This window comes from Rhagoletis zephyria, unplaced genomic scaffold (genome assembly GCF_001687245.7).
Source record: "Rhagoletis zephyria isolate East Lansing unplaced genomic scaffold, Rhagoletis_zephyria_1.1 Rzeph_scaffold_03767, whole genome shotgun sequence".
In the NCBI taxonomy this organism is placed as follows: Eukaryota; Metazoa; Arthropoda; class Insecta; order Diptera; family Tephritidae; genus Rhagoletis; species Rhagoletis zephyria.
This window is the reverse complement of record NW_016160850.1, coordinates 31,846-49,928: the sequence shown is the minus strand read 5'-3', so window position 1 is coordinate 49,928 and position 18,083 is coordinate 31,846. Positions and strand designations below refer to the sequence as shown.

General features: G+C 36.1%; 1 protein-coding gene across 6 annotated transcripts; it reads left to right on the top strand.

Moving 5' to 3' along the window:
• Positions 1-1,071: 1,071 nt before the first annotated feature.
• LOC108369610 (mucin-5AC) lies at positions 1,072-16,208 on the top strand. 6 transcript variants are annotated; one of them, XM_017624751.1, is made up of 6 exons: positions 1,073-1,328; positions 1,962-2,222; positions 10,768-11,702; positions 11,828-11,879; positions 11,967-14,309; positions 15,522-16,208. In XM_017624751.1, the coding sequence occupies exons 2-6, from the start codon at positions 2,087-2,089 to the stop codon at positions 15,947-15,949; spliced, it is 3,894 nt and encodes a 1,297-aa protein (XP_017480240.1). In that variant the 5' UTR covers positions 1,073-1,328; positions 1,962-2,086; the 3' UTR covers positions 15,950-16,208. The 6 variants fall into 6 exon arrangements, with proteins under 6 accessions (XP_017480237.1, XP_017480238.1, XP_017480236.1 ...); XM_017624748.1 differs by having other exon boundaries at positions 1,072-1,312; positions 11,828-14,309; XM_017624749.1 differs by having other exon boundaries at positions 1,072-1,317; positions 11,828-14,309.
• Positions 16,209-18,083: the final 1,875 nt, after the last annotated feature.

Sequence of the window (18,083 nt, the reverse complement as noted above, 5' to 3'; positions counted from 1 at the left end):
TGGGGATCTACAAAAATTTTAAACTTTTTTCTCCCGCATGTATTCTAGGGCCACCTTAATGTGCATACATACTTATCTGAAAGTATGCAAGGCAATAATCTTCCATAGATATGTGCCAGCATCGCAGCATTCAGCACGATCGCGTATTTTTGTATGCATTAGTAAGGGCATTTTTTTGCAACCGAGCTACAAAAGAACACTCACTCGCTTAAATGACGAAATACATGCAAAGCAACGACACAAACTCGGCTATTTATCCGAGTTCAGCCAGGTCGGTTAAAAAATACACGACCTGAAAACCCTGCTCTATTTTGAATTATTAATGGGAAAGGGGAGAGGGAAATTTTCACATTAAGTTAAAATTTTAATAAAAATTTAACTTTGGGCAAATTAATTTAAGCTTTGGGCAAGTAAATTTAAAATTTGCCTATGTAGCTAAAAGGAAATTTTACCCGAGTTAAGCGTTCTTTTGTCGGTCGCTTACAAAAAAATGCACCTAGTCTTGATATTTGTTGTGCACAATAATTATAATGGCAAAAAATCATAGTCGAGACACAAAACAAACAACAATAAATTTATGGCTTGCTGGTTTTGTTGGGAATCACTATTTTCCAATGCTTACTTTTCCTAAAATTCATAAACGAGCGAAGAAAAAACTAAGCCAAGCCAGACGCAAATAAAAGATTAATGAATATGTAACAATAGCTTCTGCATGATATACGTACATACATATGTAAGTATGTACATATGTATGTGTATGTGCACATAACTATCAAAACGTGGTGTTGAAAGGCAGCCAGTAATAAAAACGCCCAAACGCTTTGAAAGTGCATTTGTGTGATCAACCGATCAAGCCGCGAAGCGATCGATTATATTCGATGCAAAACAATCTAGACTTTATAAACACATTCATATGTACAAATGTATGGGGCTTTATCTATGTACATATGTATGCGATCATTGCGACTTCGAGCGCCTGCGCAGCTCCCTGTTTTCGCCTCACGATTGCTCAGACACTTTGTTGAAAAAAATATAAAAAAATAAAATCAAGCTGAGCGAGTATGTTTCGCGCTACTTGATGCTGCGGGCAAATCGGCGATCACCCGCTGTTGCTGTTACTGTAGCCGTCATCAGCTCTGGCAACTTGTTGGTTGGCTGTTATGGCGCTTTAAACGCTGGAAGCTCTGCTCTAAGCTGCGGTGGCGTACTGTTGCAAGACACACTCAAGAAACGCGCACTTATTAAAATCGTAGAACTCGTGCGTTGTGGACGTATTTTTTGGCGCTCTACCTTCATTGCAGCAATACACAAAGTAAAGTGAGAAAAAAGTTAGTAAAATTGGTAAATCGCGCGTTGATTCAATAGGAATATCTGCATACTTATTTAGTTACGATTTGGTGCTGCGAAGTTCCGGACAACAATTAAAAATAGTGTCTACAGTGTGATTGTCATCTACATACATCCGACGAACTGGCCGATTGACGGCTGACATATAGGACTGACGTGTACATACATACATACATATGAGATTTTGTGTAGTTTCTGCGTAAGAAAACAGTTTTAATCTCTTTTTTCTGCAATTTGGGAGCAATTTGAAAACTTTAAACGCGTCTCCTGAAGAATACTGTTTTTGCGTTATGGCATGAGTTATGAAATGACATGGCTAAATATTTATCAAAAGTGAAGGTGATAAACAGTGGCAATCAATAGATAATATGCATGGAAGCTGAATTTAAACGAGTGAATTAGTGTTACAAAAGTTGTATTACATTTGCACTTCTTTGCATTTTATGAGTTTGTGAACAAAGTGTTAAAACACGTTGAGCACCGGAATCGAAGCAGCACAAGATACACACACATACTACATACATATTTGGAGATGAGTTGTGCTGGACAAGCTAAACTTTCATCAAGGATTTAATTCATTTTAAAACGTAATATTTTCCATTCCAACTCAACAGGTTTTCAAAGAGAAGGAAACTTAGCATCCCAGAAAAAAAAAAATACTTATAACATTGCCTCACTGAGGAGGTGCTGAAAACATATTTAATAAAATATAAAAACAAAAACAAAATATATCAAAAATATGCTATCATCATCAGCGCGCATAGCTGCTCATCGGGGCTCACAAACATTGTGGCTAAGAACTGTTCACGCCATCACCGTTGCCCTATTGTGCGGATCATTTGTGACGACCGCTTTTGGAGCGCCAGCCAAACTTGGTATTTCAAACCCTTGACGTGCTACATATATGTACATTTGTACATAACCTAATATAGAAGGGCGCTATCTAACATTGTCGGTGAAATACAAAAAGCCGTAACTAACCAAATCCAAAATTCACTTTTTAATTGATTTTGATGCATTTCATCAAATTACACCGCTTTATGCAATAAACAATTTTAGTTAGTTACGGTTTTTTTCATTTCAACGACGATGTGAGATAGGACCTTTCTATATGTATTAAGGTAACGATATGTACATATGTATAATATGTCTTTTCTGCTATGTATTTATACTTGCACTATTTATTTCCGGTGTTGTGAAACTTCACTACTAATGCTGCACCATTATTGGCTGAGGGGAATACATACATATATGGAATAATATAATAGAAAGGACTTAATCCATTCAGCTAACTTTTTCCTTAAATCTTTTTTGTTTTTATCTGGCTAGTCTACCAAATTTTGTACAAATCGAAATTGTTAAAGACCTAGACTAGGACCTTACTAAAATAACACCTTTTAAAATGGATTTTGGGATGCGTTTCACACTAAAATACATATACATATGAATGCACATACAAACATACATACACTAACTAACACATATGTTTCTTCAAAATTCATGCAATTCAGTTTCCACAACAGTGCTAATTTTGTCATTTACCCAAATCACTATAATTATGCCAAGCAGAGAGACTAGAAGCGCATACATAAATTACATAGATATGCATGTCATTAGGGTGGTCCAAAATAAGCACAGTCGGAATTTTAATGCTCCAACTCCCTAGGATTGTTCTATATCGAAAAAATATACCCCTATTTTTTATTTTGAAATCAAAAAATATTTAGTGGTCGCTCAAAGCGCTTAAATTTGTCCATGTATTTTATATGAAAAAAAAACTTTTTCGTAGAAATGGAAATCAATATTTTTTGATCGTAAAACTTCAGTTCTCTTCAGAAGACTTCCACAAACAATACCCAGTTGTTTATTTAACAATTTTTTAATACGAACGATTTTTTTATTTATCCCCCATGGCATCTGTAACTATAAAATATACATAGTTACTATGCAAAAATGGTTAAATAAATAATTAGATATTATTATTGGGAATCTCCGACTTCAAAAAAGGAGGAAGTTATCAATTCTTCGGAATATATTTATTTTTTCGTCTATGTTACCGCATAACTTTGGACCACGTTAACCAATTACTATAATTCTTTTTTTGAAGGAAAGATGGCACCTCAGAGGGGGTCCCATGCCAATTTGATTTAGATCCGATCATTATACCATGAAGAAATTAACGGTACTCATAAATTTTTATATGAGCATTGAAGTCGGTTGTATTTTTTGCTTAAAAATAACTGTTTTTTTTAACGTTAACGTTTTAACATGTTAATATATTTAAAAATGGTATTTGACAGCTTATACGAGTGAGCATATGGAAAGTAATTTATTGAACTCAAAAATATGCATATCATGCGTCAAAAAGTGCGATGGCGATCGGAAAATTGTCGCTAACTGGTTACAGAATCTCCCCCCAGCTCTTTGAAACGATTTTTTGGTCTATGAACCGGGTTTCGTTTAGTAATAATACGACAAACATGATATTACCATATTTAAAAAACAAAAGAGAAAAAAGTGGTGAAAATTTGTCTATTAAAAGTTGGTAGGAGCGAACTTAAACCTTTATAAAAAGTGGATCGGTTAATCGTTCAGTTAATTAGTACAAAAAGGCGGCCTGGAAAATAGTTTCACTGTCTGCGCTGAAAGCAAGCCCGGTAGCTCGATATCAAATGTATAGGGCAGCGACGAATAACTGTTACATAGTTTTTTTTCAAAAATGAAAGCGTTCTTTAAAGATTTTGCGAAAAAGAGAGAAGCAACGTCTACGTCACGATCATGCGGTGGCGAGTTTTTGTTAACATGCAGATCCCATAACGGCCCGTCTCCACAGGCAAAAGTTATTGCCTGATAGAAATTTTATCCGAGGCAATATTTGTGCGTGGGTTCGAACTGTAAGTCATGACATATTTAAGGTTGCGCCTAAAATTCAATGGATTATAGAACGTCATACTCAAAAAGGTTTTTTAAAGGTAATTGGTTTCTCTAGTTGGAAAGGGCTCGATTAATCGATCTTCGATTTAATCGATTTAAAAACGGCAAAGGGTTGCTGAAAAATCGTTTATTAAGCACACATCTCGAGTTGAGCTCAAATGAGTTTTTGTATGTACATACATATATGACAGGAATTTACTTATTTACCGATTATTATAGACACTCCATTTTTATTTTATTGCAACAAGCTACAGCTTTCTAGTTACATTCCTTTTCTTTTCATTAACATCAAAGATAGACACATGACAAAAAAAAAAGGAAATACTCAACTTCAAAGTCGTTTTTCTCGAAGTTATTTTGGAATCGTAGTTCCATTTTAACAGGCCCTGTCCCATATGTAAATATGTATGTATGTATGTGTTTTAATACGCAGTTATTTATGACGTTTCGTTTCATCCAAAAAATGTTGCCCTTCCACGATGCAAAATATTTTTAAAGTTACACTCAACCCTGAAAAAAGGCATGTTTGGCCTTCTTGCCCTTGTCTAGCTTGTGCATTTCATAATACATATTGTCGTTTTAAGCCAAATTTTCTCACTGTTTGCCTTTACTTTAGAATCGAACACGAAAAGAGAAAGGGGCAATGAGAAGGTGACATTTTTTGGTAGAAACGAAAAAACCATTAGGTAATTTAGTTAGAAGCTTGTTGAAGTATGTACAAGAAAATAAATTAGCTGTTTGCCAGATTAATGTTGATGATTAAAAATTGTATGGCTAATCGGATGAACGAAGCAAATAATGGAAATTTCGGCAAATTCCTTTCCACATAAACGATATTTTATTTCAAAACAGCGTGGGCTTTCCTACAATGCTATGAGTCATTCTAGTCAAACAAGATAAGTCTGCTTGTACCATAAATAACAGTTGTTTAATTAATTTGCGAGTAATTCCCAATGAAACCCAATGTATCTGCATATATGTAAATACATATGTATGTACGTTAGACTGTACCACCATACAAGCAACCAAAAAAAAATTCGCCGCACATCCCTGAATCGTAAAGTAGTTTTGCAAGCCAAGTTCAAAAAAAAAAACATTTTTTTTAGCCGAACCTAGGGGTCGCACTTTTTACATTTCCGTGTGACACTTACATTCGACAAAACATTTTTTTTACATAGTTGCATAAATAGAAGGGCAACCCTTACGTACTGCAAAACATAGTTTTATTTCGAAATTGCCTTGCAAAAATTAATTAGACTCAAGGCTCTACGTCGAACTGTTGTTTTCTAATGCTAAGTATAAATTTGACGTCTAATCAATCATTTGTCAGTAAACAAATTTAAATACACATTTATTATAAACGTATGACACTCCCCGTCGGCTTTGCACCTCATCGGTGATAGACGAAATTCCATATAATTAAATTTTAACACCATAATTTGTGTTTGCTTCCTGCTGTGCATGCAAAAATTCGCAAACACACCGACAGATAAATAAATTAATTAAGCTGCTTGGTTTATGTGCTTGTAATATTATACGACATGTGAACCCCGCATATTTTTGATTGTTTTGACTTTACTTCCTAAAGATAGTTTTAATTAATAATAATTTGCAGAATTTCTTAGATATTCCTTCTACATAGTACTTAAGCAATTGGAGATAAATACGTGCATTGTAATTCTTAAGAAAATGCCGAAACATTTCTGCAGTATTTATACATTTAAATATTATTCAGGAATTCCAACAAAAATCTTGACGCCACTTTAATGTATTTTTTTTTTTTTTTTGCCTAAAACCCTGGGCACATGCTTGCGGGTGCACATTTACTTGACGGAAGGCTAATTATTAAAAAATAACTAGTGAATGAGTCAATAACTTGTTTGAAAAATCTAAAGCCTCGTAAAATACAATAAACGGCGAATAGCAAGTTAATCAGATAAAAATAAAAATCGGTTACACTATTTAATTATGATGGAAGCTAAGCAAAATTTATGGTGTTAAAATTAATATTTTCTTCTTGAAAAGTAAATTGTATGTACATAAGTATGTATGCTTAGCACTGAGTGTGAAATAAACATTTCACATAAAATTCTCGCCCCATCCTTCCACATTTCCTATGATCATAGTGGGCATAAGCTCAAACTCCCAACCACGGTGGTGAGTTGTTGAAGCGACTGCAATACACATTCTCATGCACACATAACTGCAAAACAAACTGTATATATAGACAGCTAATTACGAATCACCACATTGTAAACTTAGAAGCAAATGTCAGAAGAAAATAAAATGATAAGTAATTACGGTAATTAAGCAACATGGCCAAATGGCGAGCTGTACGGGAAGTAATTTAAATCGAGCCTAGTGAGCATACATACATCGTGTAGAAATATGCAAATAAGTATGCACTAACATATGTATGTACGCATAAGTGTACGTGTGTATCTTAATGTAATTGTCACAGAATACAACCGGCCTTTGTTATGTAATTCAATATTACTTAGAAGTGTTGATAGTGTAAGCGTTCCATAATAGTGGCAATTAATCAATTTGTCTTCCTTTATTAAAACCATCAAAAATTGAAAATGCAAATTATAATCCAACTGTGCATACATACATTCATACACACATACTTATGTACAAATGTATGAGTATATTTATTTATTCATTCTTGTATTCATCGCATGTATATTAAAAACACAGAGTTTGCACACACTTACCTTCAACATAGTATTTAGTTTAAGCGCTTTTTATTAGTTTTGTATTTATTTTTAGTCTTTGTTAGTGCTGTCCATCTGCAAATATTTGCTTTGCACCTCTAAGAAAACCACTCATAATTTGTTGCCACTCTTCTTACCTTGTTTATACCGACACATAAAGCACTTTGACCCAGTTCGCTGTGATTCAAAACGCATAATGCATAAACCAAATTTCAATACGCTCAGAAATTCAAAAGCGTATTGACTCGAATTTGTTTTCAAATCGGTTTTTTATTTCCCACATCGGTTAGAAAACACATATAAACGCATAATTCATTTGACGCGCAATGAAAATAGGCTGGTTTCCTATATGGGAGGTTCCATGGGAAAGTTAACCTCAGTGCCAAAAATTATTTTCTTTATAAAACTAACAAACGTGTGGATATGACATTTGTAAAAATCTTGAATCAACCAAAAAATAACAAATTAAAGCTTTAAATGCATTTTTCTAAGTAAATTTTTGGATTGAGTTTTAAGTAGTTTGTGTTGAATGCACTGTCAAATAATTTGCGATTCATAATTCAAGTGTTTGGTAAGAAAAATATATAGTAGAACTCATCGGCTTTTAATAAAATTGTGTTACATATTAACTTACATATCACTGCTTTATCTATATTATGAGTTATTTTTAAGCAGTATTGGTCTTGTCCCACCCGTGACAATAAAAGCTAAAAGTTGTTATATTTAATTACAGTAGTTGAGGTTGTGTTTCGTGGAATTTTTTTCGTATTTTGTAATAACTTATATAATAGTCAATTAGGTGTAACTTTATCAAAATGTAGATTTTTTGAGTACTTTATACTTAAATTTAAACAAGAAAGACAATTTTTTTCTGTACAAATGCCCAATCCGTGACGGTGGAATCGCCCATATACATCCCGTTTTAATTTGAAATTATTATAATAATAAATTCGAATTATTATTCGCTTCCGTTTCGGTCAACCGCGCAAATGAATTATTCAAGAAATGTCGTATAAAAACAACAGATTTTAATTACTTTTGAATACGGCTTCATCGAGTGCGCTATAAAGGTATAAATGCTTCAAAGAAATAGGTGTTGAGTCAAATCGGTTTTTTTGCTAATGCGGTTCTTGCGTAGGTATAAACAAGGTATCTGATCACAAAGCAGCTTCGGTGTTCATAAAATAAGTTCGCCGCCCGACACGATTTCCAATACATTAAAAAAATAATCGGAAATTAAGGTAATGATTACCCTTGTGGGTTCTTTTGCCTAAGAAAACCGGAAAAGTTAGCAAATTAATCTCTTTAAAACACCCGATATTTTTTAAATTTATTTTAGTTAAAATTGCACCCTAACTGCTTATTATACTGTGCGACTAATGAGACAAATAAATAAGACTCGAATGACAAAGAGGAGGAGCTCTAAAATATTTAAAAAAATTTAAATATTTTTGCTATTTTTTAGATTTTCATTATCTTTAAATTAAGAATTGTTTTGCTCTAAATGCCCGTTAGCAATTTTATCTAGCAAAATGCCTAGAAATTAGTAGATATTTGTTTTGACTTTTGTTCTGAAATCGCTCGATTCCATCTTTGATGAAAAAATATGTATTTAATCCTGTCGGACGTTGCACTATATTGTAATATAACATTTCACGAAGTAAAGGCCGCTGTCATTCTACATTCTAAATTTGAATAAGTGTATGCATTATGAATCCAGCACCTGTTGGGTAAGAAGGAACTTTCGATTGATTTATGCATGGAAATCCCTAGTACATATGGGCCCTATTTATATCACATCGGCGCTGAAATACAAAAAGCCCTAACTAAGTAAAAATCCAAAATTCCCGTTTGATTGATTATAATGTATTTCATCCCACATCATTTTAGTCAGTTACGGCTTTTTTGCATTTCAGCGACTATATGAGTTAGGGCCTTTCTATATTAAGGTAATGGATATGTATGTAATCCGTTCTTATGCATGTGCGGGAGAAAACACACCACTACGACACCAACACCAACACGCGCGCGGACACTAGCCACCCCTGCAGTGNGCCGTTCGCCGGCATTGTATTTCAGCTATAACTACTTCGACTTCCATCTTCTTTCCATACTTAAAATATGGTTCATTCTACAACAAAAAACATAAAAGTATAACTCCTAAACTTTGTGCAAAACTCGCGAAAATTCAGCAAATTTTCATGAAAATTTTTAACTTTTTAATCAGTTAGTCAATTATCAGATTTTTTAAATTTTTGAGTATGCAGGTTTGTAGCCCAATCAATTGTATTATAATAAAGTGCAAGTTTTAAGTAGCTAGGAATAACCGGAATCTTTGTTTCACGCAGTATCTTCCATGCAAAAAATTTTTTCGAAAATACTTTATATGGAAAAAATGCAAAAAACCTTCAACAAAAAAAAAATTCTCAAAAATCAACGCGACTTTTGACTAACTCCGAACTTGCATTTTTTACTAGAATTTAATGGGTTCCAAAACTGTATACTCAAAAAAATTCTAAAAAATCTGATTAAGAAGTTGAAAATTTTGTGAAAATTTGCTGAATTTTCGCGAGTTTTGTACAAAGTTTAGGAATTATACTTTTAAGTTTTTTGTTGTTGAATGAACCATATTTTTATATAAAATTGGCGGAAAAATATTGGAAAAAAATTGTTGCATATATTGTGAAAAATTTGCTCTGCCAATACTTTGTTCCGGCAGTGTATCATACATNTTTGTTGTTGAATGAACCATATTTTTATATAAAATTGGCGGAAAAATATTGGAAAAAAATTGTTGCATATATTGTGAAAAATTTGCTCTGCCAATACTTTGTTCCGGCAGTGTATCATACATTGATTTACCGCCCAATTGTGTGTTTTTTTTGATAAATTTTTTGTAAAAAAATTTTATCAAGATTTTTATCAAGTAAAAGCTTCTGTGTCAATATTTATAAAACAAAGAGCTCTACGATTTCCACATTAGTGGAACTGATTTTCACATGAATGGAACTGATTTCATTGCCACATATGAAAAATATGAATTTAAAAGCAAAAAAGTTTTTGACTGCCGTAGCCGAGTAGGTAGAGATGTCGACTATAATTCCGTGTGTCGCAGGTTCAAATGCCGGTACATGGAGTATTTAATTGTTAGAAACAAATTTATTAATATACAAAATTCATACATTTCACATGAAATTTCAATTTGTCAATAGCATTTTCAATCTTGATAATTTATCAAGAAAAGCGCTTTTGATTTCTGTGCTAGAATACCAATTCTTGATAAATAATAAAAAATTTACAAATTATAAAAATTTCGGCTAAAATTTCAGAATCGGGCTAAATTAAAAAAAAAAAAACAATAATTGTCACCTTCGATCTCGAAACCAGAATCGTGACTTTACTTACACCTGATTCCACGGCCGACATTTGCGAGAAGACCAACTTTTCGGCGTTTTTGTTTTGGTTTTGACAATTCGATGACAGATAACGCCGCCTTTCGTATAATCGAATGTTATTCGAAATGGTTTAACTGGTAAGCCTCCATATGAGCTCATACCAGTTGATGACCTAATCGGCTTCTACCAATTTATCTGCTAGAATGTTCACAAACTGGTTTGGCTTTTCACTGCAGCTACTCGACCTTCTCCTGTAGTATGTAATATGCATGTATGATAATACATAATATGTATGCATACTCGTTCAGCACACATACAAAACTAAATTACAAATACATTACAACAATAGAACAACAACAAAACTTCCTTTTCAGATGCTATTGCACCACCACCACAATCGCCATTTCCTTTAGAAGCGCAACCACCGCAATTTACTGCTCTAAAAAATGGTAAAAATGGCGGTGTAGGTAACAGTGGCTTCAACCAGAACCAACCTTCGGCCATCGATAGTTATGGTAACCCGATTTCGGCACTAAAACCCATCGATACACCCGATGGCCGGAAGGTAATCAGTGCGCAGGGCTTACAATTCGAAATACCGAACTATGCCTCGGGCATAACCGAGATAAAGAAGCCGGCCGATGACTTACTGCCACCATTCATTGGTGAGTTTAATAATAACACTAATACAAAAAATACACTTTTTAGTGCACACACCAATACTACCAAATTAAATACGACCGATCAACAAAACGAAAACGATGAACCGAAAAGTGAACAACAAGAGAATTCCGATGCAAGGAAAGTGATAGATGGCGAGCAATTAGAGAACGAAATTATTGAAAATGAGTTAGCACGTTTTAAACGTGAAACAGTGGTCACTCACAGCACAAAAAACACTCCCGAAAAGAACAATGTTGATAATGGTGGCGATTTGATTAGCACGGATGCACATAAAAACTTAAATTCACAAAAAATAAACACCTTAAAACAAAATATGCACTTGAGTGAAAAGGATCGCACGCTTGCCGGCACTAGCACCACCTCGAACACATTCAAATCAAACACTGTTGACACCACCACAAGCTCATCACTTCTATTGGCTTCTTCGCCTCTACCATCGCACGCACAAACATATTTTGATCAATTCGCTAAATCAAGTTCTAAAAAGCATACCTTATTTAATTTAAGCGAGGAACGCTCACAAAACTTAGAATATAGTAAACCATCACTAACGCCCGCATTAATCCCACTAAAATCACAAGAAAATCCAGTTAGCACTAATAAAAGCCTCATTCACCTACCCGAAATGCCTGCCCTTAGCATCCCACACAACAATGCTCCCCCTCCCTTGAGTAATGGTAATTTTAACTATCCAAACGTGCCTACTGATCTCNAGTTAGCACTAATAAAAGCCTCATTCACCTACCCGAAATGCCTGCCCTTACCATCCCACACAACAATGCTCCCCCTCCCTTGAGTAATGGTAATTTTAACTATCCAAACGTGCCTACTGATCTAGCCATTATAAGTCGCATAGCTGCTAAATACCGAACTCCCCTTCCCACCTTAGATCCCATTGCCGTTGGTGTTCCGAGCGACTCGGCTGAGGGTACGACTGGCACGGGCCCACTTCCGGAAGCGGCTGCAACAGCAATCACCACGACAACTGTAGATGTGGAGAATGCACAGCTCGTCGAATTGAAGGCGAGGGAATCGAGTGCAGTCTTGCCATTCCCAACCGCCCATGAACAAAACAATGGCATCAGCCCATTGCCGGCGTACATAGTCGAGCTAAACGACCCTGATATAGGTGGTCCAGTGGAGTATATGCCCGCTGAGGATGGTTACTCACTTAAAGTCATCGCTTGGGATTTGCTGCCACCGTTAGAGCAAGAACCAAAAATAATCACTGCAGAGAGAAATGTGCCGCAGCGCGTATCTGGTGTCGAAGACCCAATAACACATAACATAAAAGTTTCCCTCACCGCCGGGCAGAGTTTGAATACACAGGGCAATCTAAAAGGCGTATCCAGTGAAGGTAGTGTTTCCACAGAACCCCTTACAGATACAAAATGGGGCGACATTCATTCTACGAGCACAACGACTACCACCACACCCAGAGCCACTACCGTGCGTACCACAAAGCCAACAACAACGAGGACTACGACAACTAATCGTCCAACAACAACTAAACGTCCTACGACGACAACCACAACCAAAAGACCAACGACGACAACAACACGTCGCACCACAACCACTAGTCGAACCACTTCAACAACTACCACTCCTGCGCCGCTTAATCCTAACGACTTTTTCCAATTAGAACACGGTGATTCGTTCACAATACCATCTTGGTTAGCCGATATTGATGACCCTGAATTGGATGCAGCGGTAACATACATCGTTCCGGATGATATTCACGAATACAATGATACAATCTCCCGGGATATCCTGCCTCCACTTGAGCCATACACCGATCTCAATAACATCGATTTGCCAGCACCAGCATCGCAGCTCACAACAACAACCACAACGAACCGACCACGTACCGCAGCTCCAAATTTCAGTACACGCCAAGTCGTCACCACAACCACTCGACGTCCCACCGTGTCCACGCCGCGACCTCATTGGGTGCGTGCCTATCCCACGACTTCCCAAACTACCAGCACTACAACAACCCAAAAACCGCACTCCTTCGATGATCGTTTCTCCTCTAATCACATTGCACAGTCGCACGATTCAACATCCGCCTCATCTTCTACATTCCCCAGTTCGAAAGTAAGCACATCATTCCTTAGCAAAAGTACTACCACTACGGCGACGACACAAAGACCGCGTTTAACAACACCTACGCACCAACAGCTTAATCATTTTAGTCGATTTAATCAAGATCTTCCTAACGCTAATGTAGATCATATAACCAATGCCGAAGTGGAAGAGACCGTAGCGGTGGAAAAATCTAAATTATCAAATTCCAACCCCTTCTTGCCAGCGCGGCCATTTGGATCGCTGAATGCAGGCCAATTCGTCACGACAACAACAACCACAACCACGACGACAACTCCAGCAACGGCAATAGATGAGAATCCGTTTGATTCTGCCACTTTGCCACCTTGGTTAGCTGGCTTCGATTATCCCGACTTGAGCCCAGGAGTGCCATTCATTTACAATACGGACGATTCCAATTCAGACGTCCACAATGATTTGCTGCCACCCTCGCAGCAGAACATAGAGGCAACAGATGCAACAAAGCCAGTTTTCATAACTTCCTCCCCCGCATCCTTTAACTCCTTCCAAATTTCACCCAGTTTATCTAATCGGCACGACTCCACTTTCGCTTCCGCCTCTACTTCTACCACACGTACTTTTGCTTTTAATAACTCCCCATCAAAAGTCACTACAACTGTCAAACCATCAAACATCCATAATCCATTCGCGCAAGTGCCTAATTACAACAGCAACAAGCAAGAAGAGACCGCCACTTTGCCACCAGTCCTTTTCATACCACCAACTGCAGAAAACGAGAGCAATAATGAAGCTGCAAGCGGAAATGATATCAGCAATCGAAATCCTCAAACAGACAACCTAAGCGCTAACATTTACAACCAACAACAGTCTCAACTGCAACCAGCAGCATCCGCTGGACAAACATTTATCCAGAAACCATCCTCATCAAGTTTTAATACAAATTTTGCAGCTCCATTCGAATCAACGGCGGCACCTGGAAGCGGCGATGCATCCTCCCCAGCCGATCAAGATTTTGGCAGTTCGACGAAGACGACATTTACGAAGAGTAACGAAGGCAAAGTGATAACTAACAACATACTCGGCCCTAGCAGTGCTAGTACAACACCAACGAAACAATTCGGATTTAGTACAATTTCCACCACCGGGCAAACGAGCCTCCAAAAAGGTGAGTTTTTGAAGAGAAACTTCAGGGTTTCGATAGCATAAAATTTTAACATTATAAGGGCCAGTTTCTCAATGTCTGGTTAACACTAACTGCAGGTTAAATATCGTTATCTACGTGATCGACTCCATAACATATAACAGTGAGTCTATAGCGATGTTTAACCTGTAGTTAGTGTTGACCAGACACTGAGAAACTGGCCTAAATGTCGTGTCCCTATTATTTTTCACATGACTATAATTAAACTGTTGCCGTTTTCTTTGTGCGCGCATCACGTAAAAACTACTGTACCGATTTAAACGAAATTTTAAAGGATTGCAGGGAAACACATAGAGAAGGTTGTTATATACTCTTTTCCAGTAGGTGGACAAAGGGAGGGGAAATAATTATTATTCTTGAAATTTTAACGAAAAAGATCAACAACTTGTTATTATCGTAATCATACGTCCTATTGTCATTTACAAGGTTGAATTATAATTATTATAGAGTTTTGCAACCGATTTATCAGTTCGTCGGAAATTATTTTTATGTACATATGTTACCGCAAAACTTTTGACCACGTTAACCGATTTCTATAGAGTTTAACCAAAAAGATCAACAAGTTATTATCATCGTAAAATCATTTTAACTATACTGCTGTATTTGTGTTCATACATCCTATTGTCATTTACAAGGTTGAATTATAATTATTATAGAGTTTTGCAACCGATTTATCAGTTCGTCGGAGATCTTTTTTATGTACATATGTTACCGCAAAACTTTGGACCACGTTAACCTATTTCTATAGAGTTTAGAGTTGCTAGAAAATCGCGTTGATTCATGGCATTATTTTACTGACGGTATTAATATTTTCTTCCACACAACAAAATTGTCGAACATTTGCGTGAAAAAAATTCCCAAAAATCAACGCGATTTTTTAACAACTACAACTTGCATTTCGTTATACTGAAATTTAATGGGCTCTAAAACTGCATAAATAGAAAGTTGCAAATTAGTATGCAAATTCATTGAATTTTCCCGAGTTTTGCACAAAATTTAAAGATTTTATATTTATTTTTTTTTTTTTGGTTTAACTATTTATATTAAAAAAGATAAATTCGAAAAGAAATTAGAATGATAAACTTCGCATACATACATATATGTATTGCGAAAGATTCTTTGTGCCAATACGTCACTGTACATATACATGTTTTCGTTTGTTTTTTCTACCAACAGATTTTCAACACAGCACATCAAGTAGCTTAAGCGGAAGTTCACAAACTTTCAATAAAGCGGCCACCCCTAGTGGATTCTCAACGTTTACCAGTACGCAGCAGAGCACGAATTTCGCCGGTTTTAGCAGCAAGGGTAGCGTCGATTCAACAACTAATGCTGGCGTTGGCAAGTACACCGGTGGCTTTGGCGGATCACCAGGTGTTCTGGGTAGCGGAAAATTGGGTTATGCTGTGCAAGCAGATGGATCTGCAGCTACAACTGCAACTTTACCAAAGCTACCTGCAAATCCCAGTTTTGCAAATCGCATCGGCATTGCGGAACCTGCCGGGGTCACGTCCAGTATCGGGGCTGATCTCAATAAGTATCAAGGAACTTTTGGTGGCCCACCCGGAGTTCTGGTTCCTTTTGACAATGTCAAAAGCGGATAACTACAGTAGGAGTAAGCACGGCTAAGAGCCGATCGCAGCGTCAAGGATTATTTATTTATACATATGCTTATACAATATAATTGAGAGTATTCTAGTTTGTCAAGCAAGTTCACATTTATAAGATGAATCGACAAAATTAAACCTACGAATCAAAACTGCTCGTATTTTAATGTAATATTTTATATAAATGAAATTAAAAAATGGTATTTCTTCTACTTACCTTTTATTGACCGACTTCAAAATAGGAGGAGGTTATGAATTCGTCGAAATATTTTTTTATGTATGTTACCGCATAAATTTGGACCACGTTAACCGCTTTCTATATTTCCATTTTTGAGGAAAGGTGGTACCACCGAGGGTGTCCCATACTAATTTGGTTTAGATTCGATCATTGGATCATGAAGAAATTAACGTTACTCTTACAGCCTTATCATGAATTTTCATTCCGTGGACTCGTTCACATTTCGCCCAAGCAGTTCACTTATTGTATGTTGAATATTCACTAGGGATATGCCGGATAGAGATTTTCGCCGCATAACCCGATTCCGGATACCATGTAAAAAAATAAGAGCCGGATTCGGATATGTGATCTCATATCCGGTAGACTGCTGCCTTAATAAATTTCACAAATTTGTTATATTAGGTTATGTTTTCGAGATGAACTATCCAATACGTAATTAGGAATACAAAATTTCTCATCGGAAATCCAAGTTATAAAATAATCCTGTATTAAAGAGATAACTCCTCCATCTGCAGCCCCGATTTATCGATTATTTTTGGTGAATAGAGGAGAAACGTCGAAGAACAAAAGATAAACGACAATGAACGCCGCTAAACAAAAACGCGTAGTTGATGTATTTTTATTTTAAAATGTTATTAAAGTCGAACTATTATGCATGCCTACACATCGTCCCGCAATGCTTCATTGTTGCAATATTTTGTGACACACGTTTCAAAACTCGTTTTTTCTGACATCAAAAAATCTAAAAACTGGGTTGGCGGTGAACCATGGTACAATAATTACAAGTATTATCTTCCCAGAGAGCGCATATTCCGATCGGCCTTATTTGAAAAATATCATTGTTGCCCACACTAAAAGGTTTACTGCTAGGAGAAAGGGATATTTCCATACCCCATAAACCATATATGTACACGTATTTTTTTAAACAAACCTTCTTGCAGAGAACTTATTTAAATTGCAAAAGCTGAAAAATAAACATTTGCTTAGTAAATAAATTCAAAATTGGTATGGCTCACTTCATTTCAAACGTTTTTTCTTTTGTTTTGAAAAATTATAAAAATAAATTGAGCGAAAACAAAAAGTAAAGCCAACTGAAAGTAAAAGAATCAACATTGAATAACATAAAAAGCAATTTAAATCTAGTGAAAACTTTTGCATCTTATATCTACTTTTATCTTAGATAGGAAAGCCAGAGATAGAGAGAATAGAGTAATAAAGAAAGGCAGCAGAAAGAATGATTATTTATACACCTATAAAGAATGGACACGAGAAAAACTAGTCAATTGTGTTAACTCATCACTTGCGTAAAACTAACTGTAGGTAAAAAGTAAGTTTACAATTTCATAGGGTATTTGTGCAAAAAGCAAGAAAAAGTATGTGTGGACGAGGAAACATACCTCGAATCAGCCGTTAAGCTGATTCGGGGCGCTGAGTTTAATAATGCAACGAAGACAAATTGAGTCCAAGATGACTTCAAGCTAAAAATGTTGGGCAAATTCCTTCTTTTTTGTTATTTTTTTGCCCTTATAAATACTTGGTGTGGCAAGCCACCTGCATGTGTGGCATGAGAGCAAAAAAATCATTACTACGGGCTCGGCTCCATAAATCAAAAAATTTAAATGCAGGAGTGTTTGCAATATCGTTTGCTGCCGTTCATAAAGCAACATAAAGGCACAGTTCTGTTCTGTCTTGATTTAGCATTGTGCCATTACAGCCCTCTTGCCATGAACTGATATGTCAGTCAGTGAAAATTATTGAAAAAAATTGCTAAAAACGAAAGAAGGCATCAAAAATTATCAGAATTTTTAAATTAATTTGCAAAGAGAGGCAGACCCCGTCACAATAACGGATGTCCATATCCTAATGAGAGGGCTCAAATGTAAATTGCGCCAT

What these genes read in the sequence shown, in the direction of transcription:
- LOC108369610 (XM_017624748.1), top strand. Translation starts at nt 2,087, where the DNA reads ATGCTATCATCATCAGCGCGCATAGCTGCTCATCGGGGCTCACAAACA. An exon ending in TGGAGCGCCAGCCAAACTTG is followed by an intron (nt 2,223 to 10,767) that starts GTATTTCAAACC and finishes CTTCCTTTTCAG; the next exon opens with ATGCTATTGCACCACCACCA. An exon ending in GCCTCATTCACCTACCCGAA is followed by an intron (nt 11,703 to 11,827) that starts ATGCCTGCCCTT and finishes CACCTACCCGAA; the next exon opens with ATGCCTGCCCTTACCATCCC.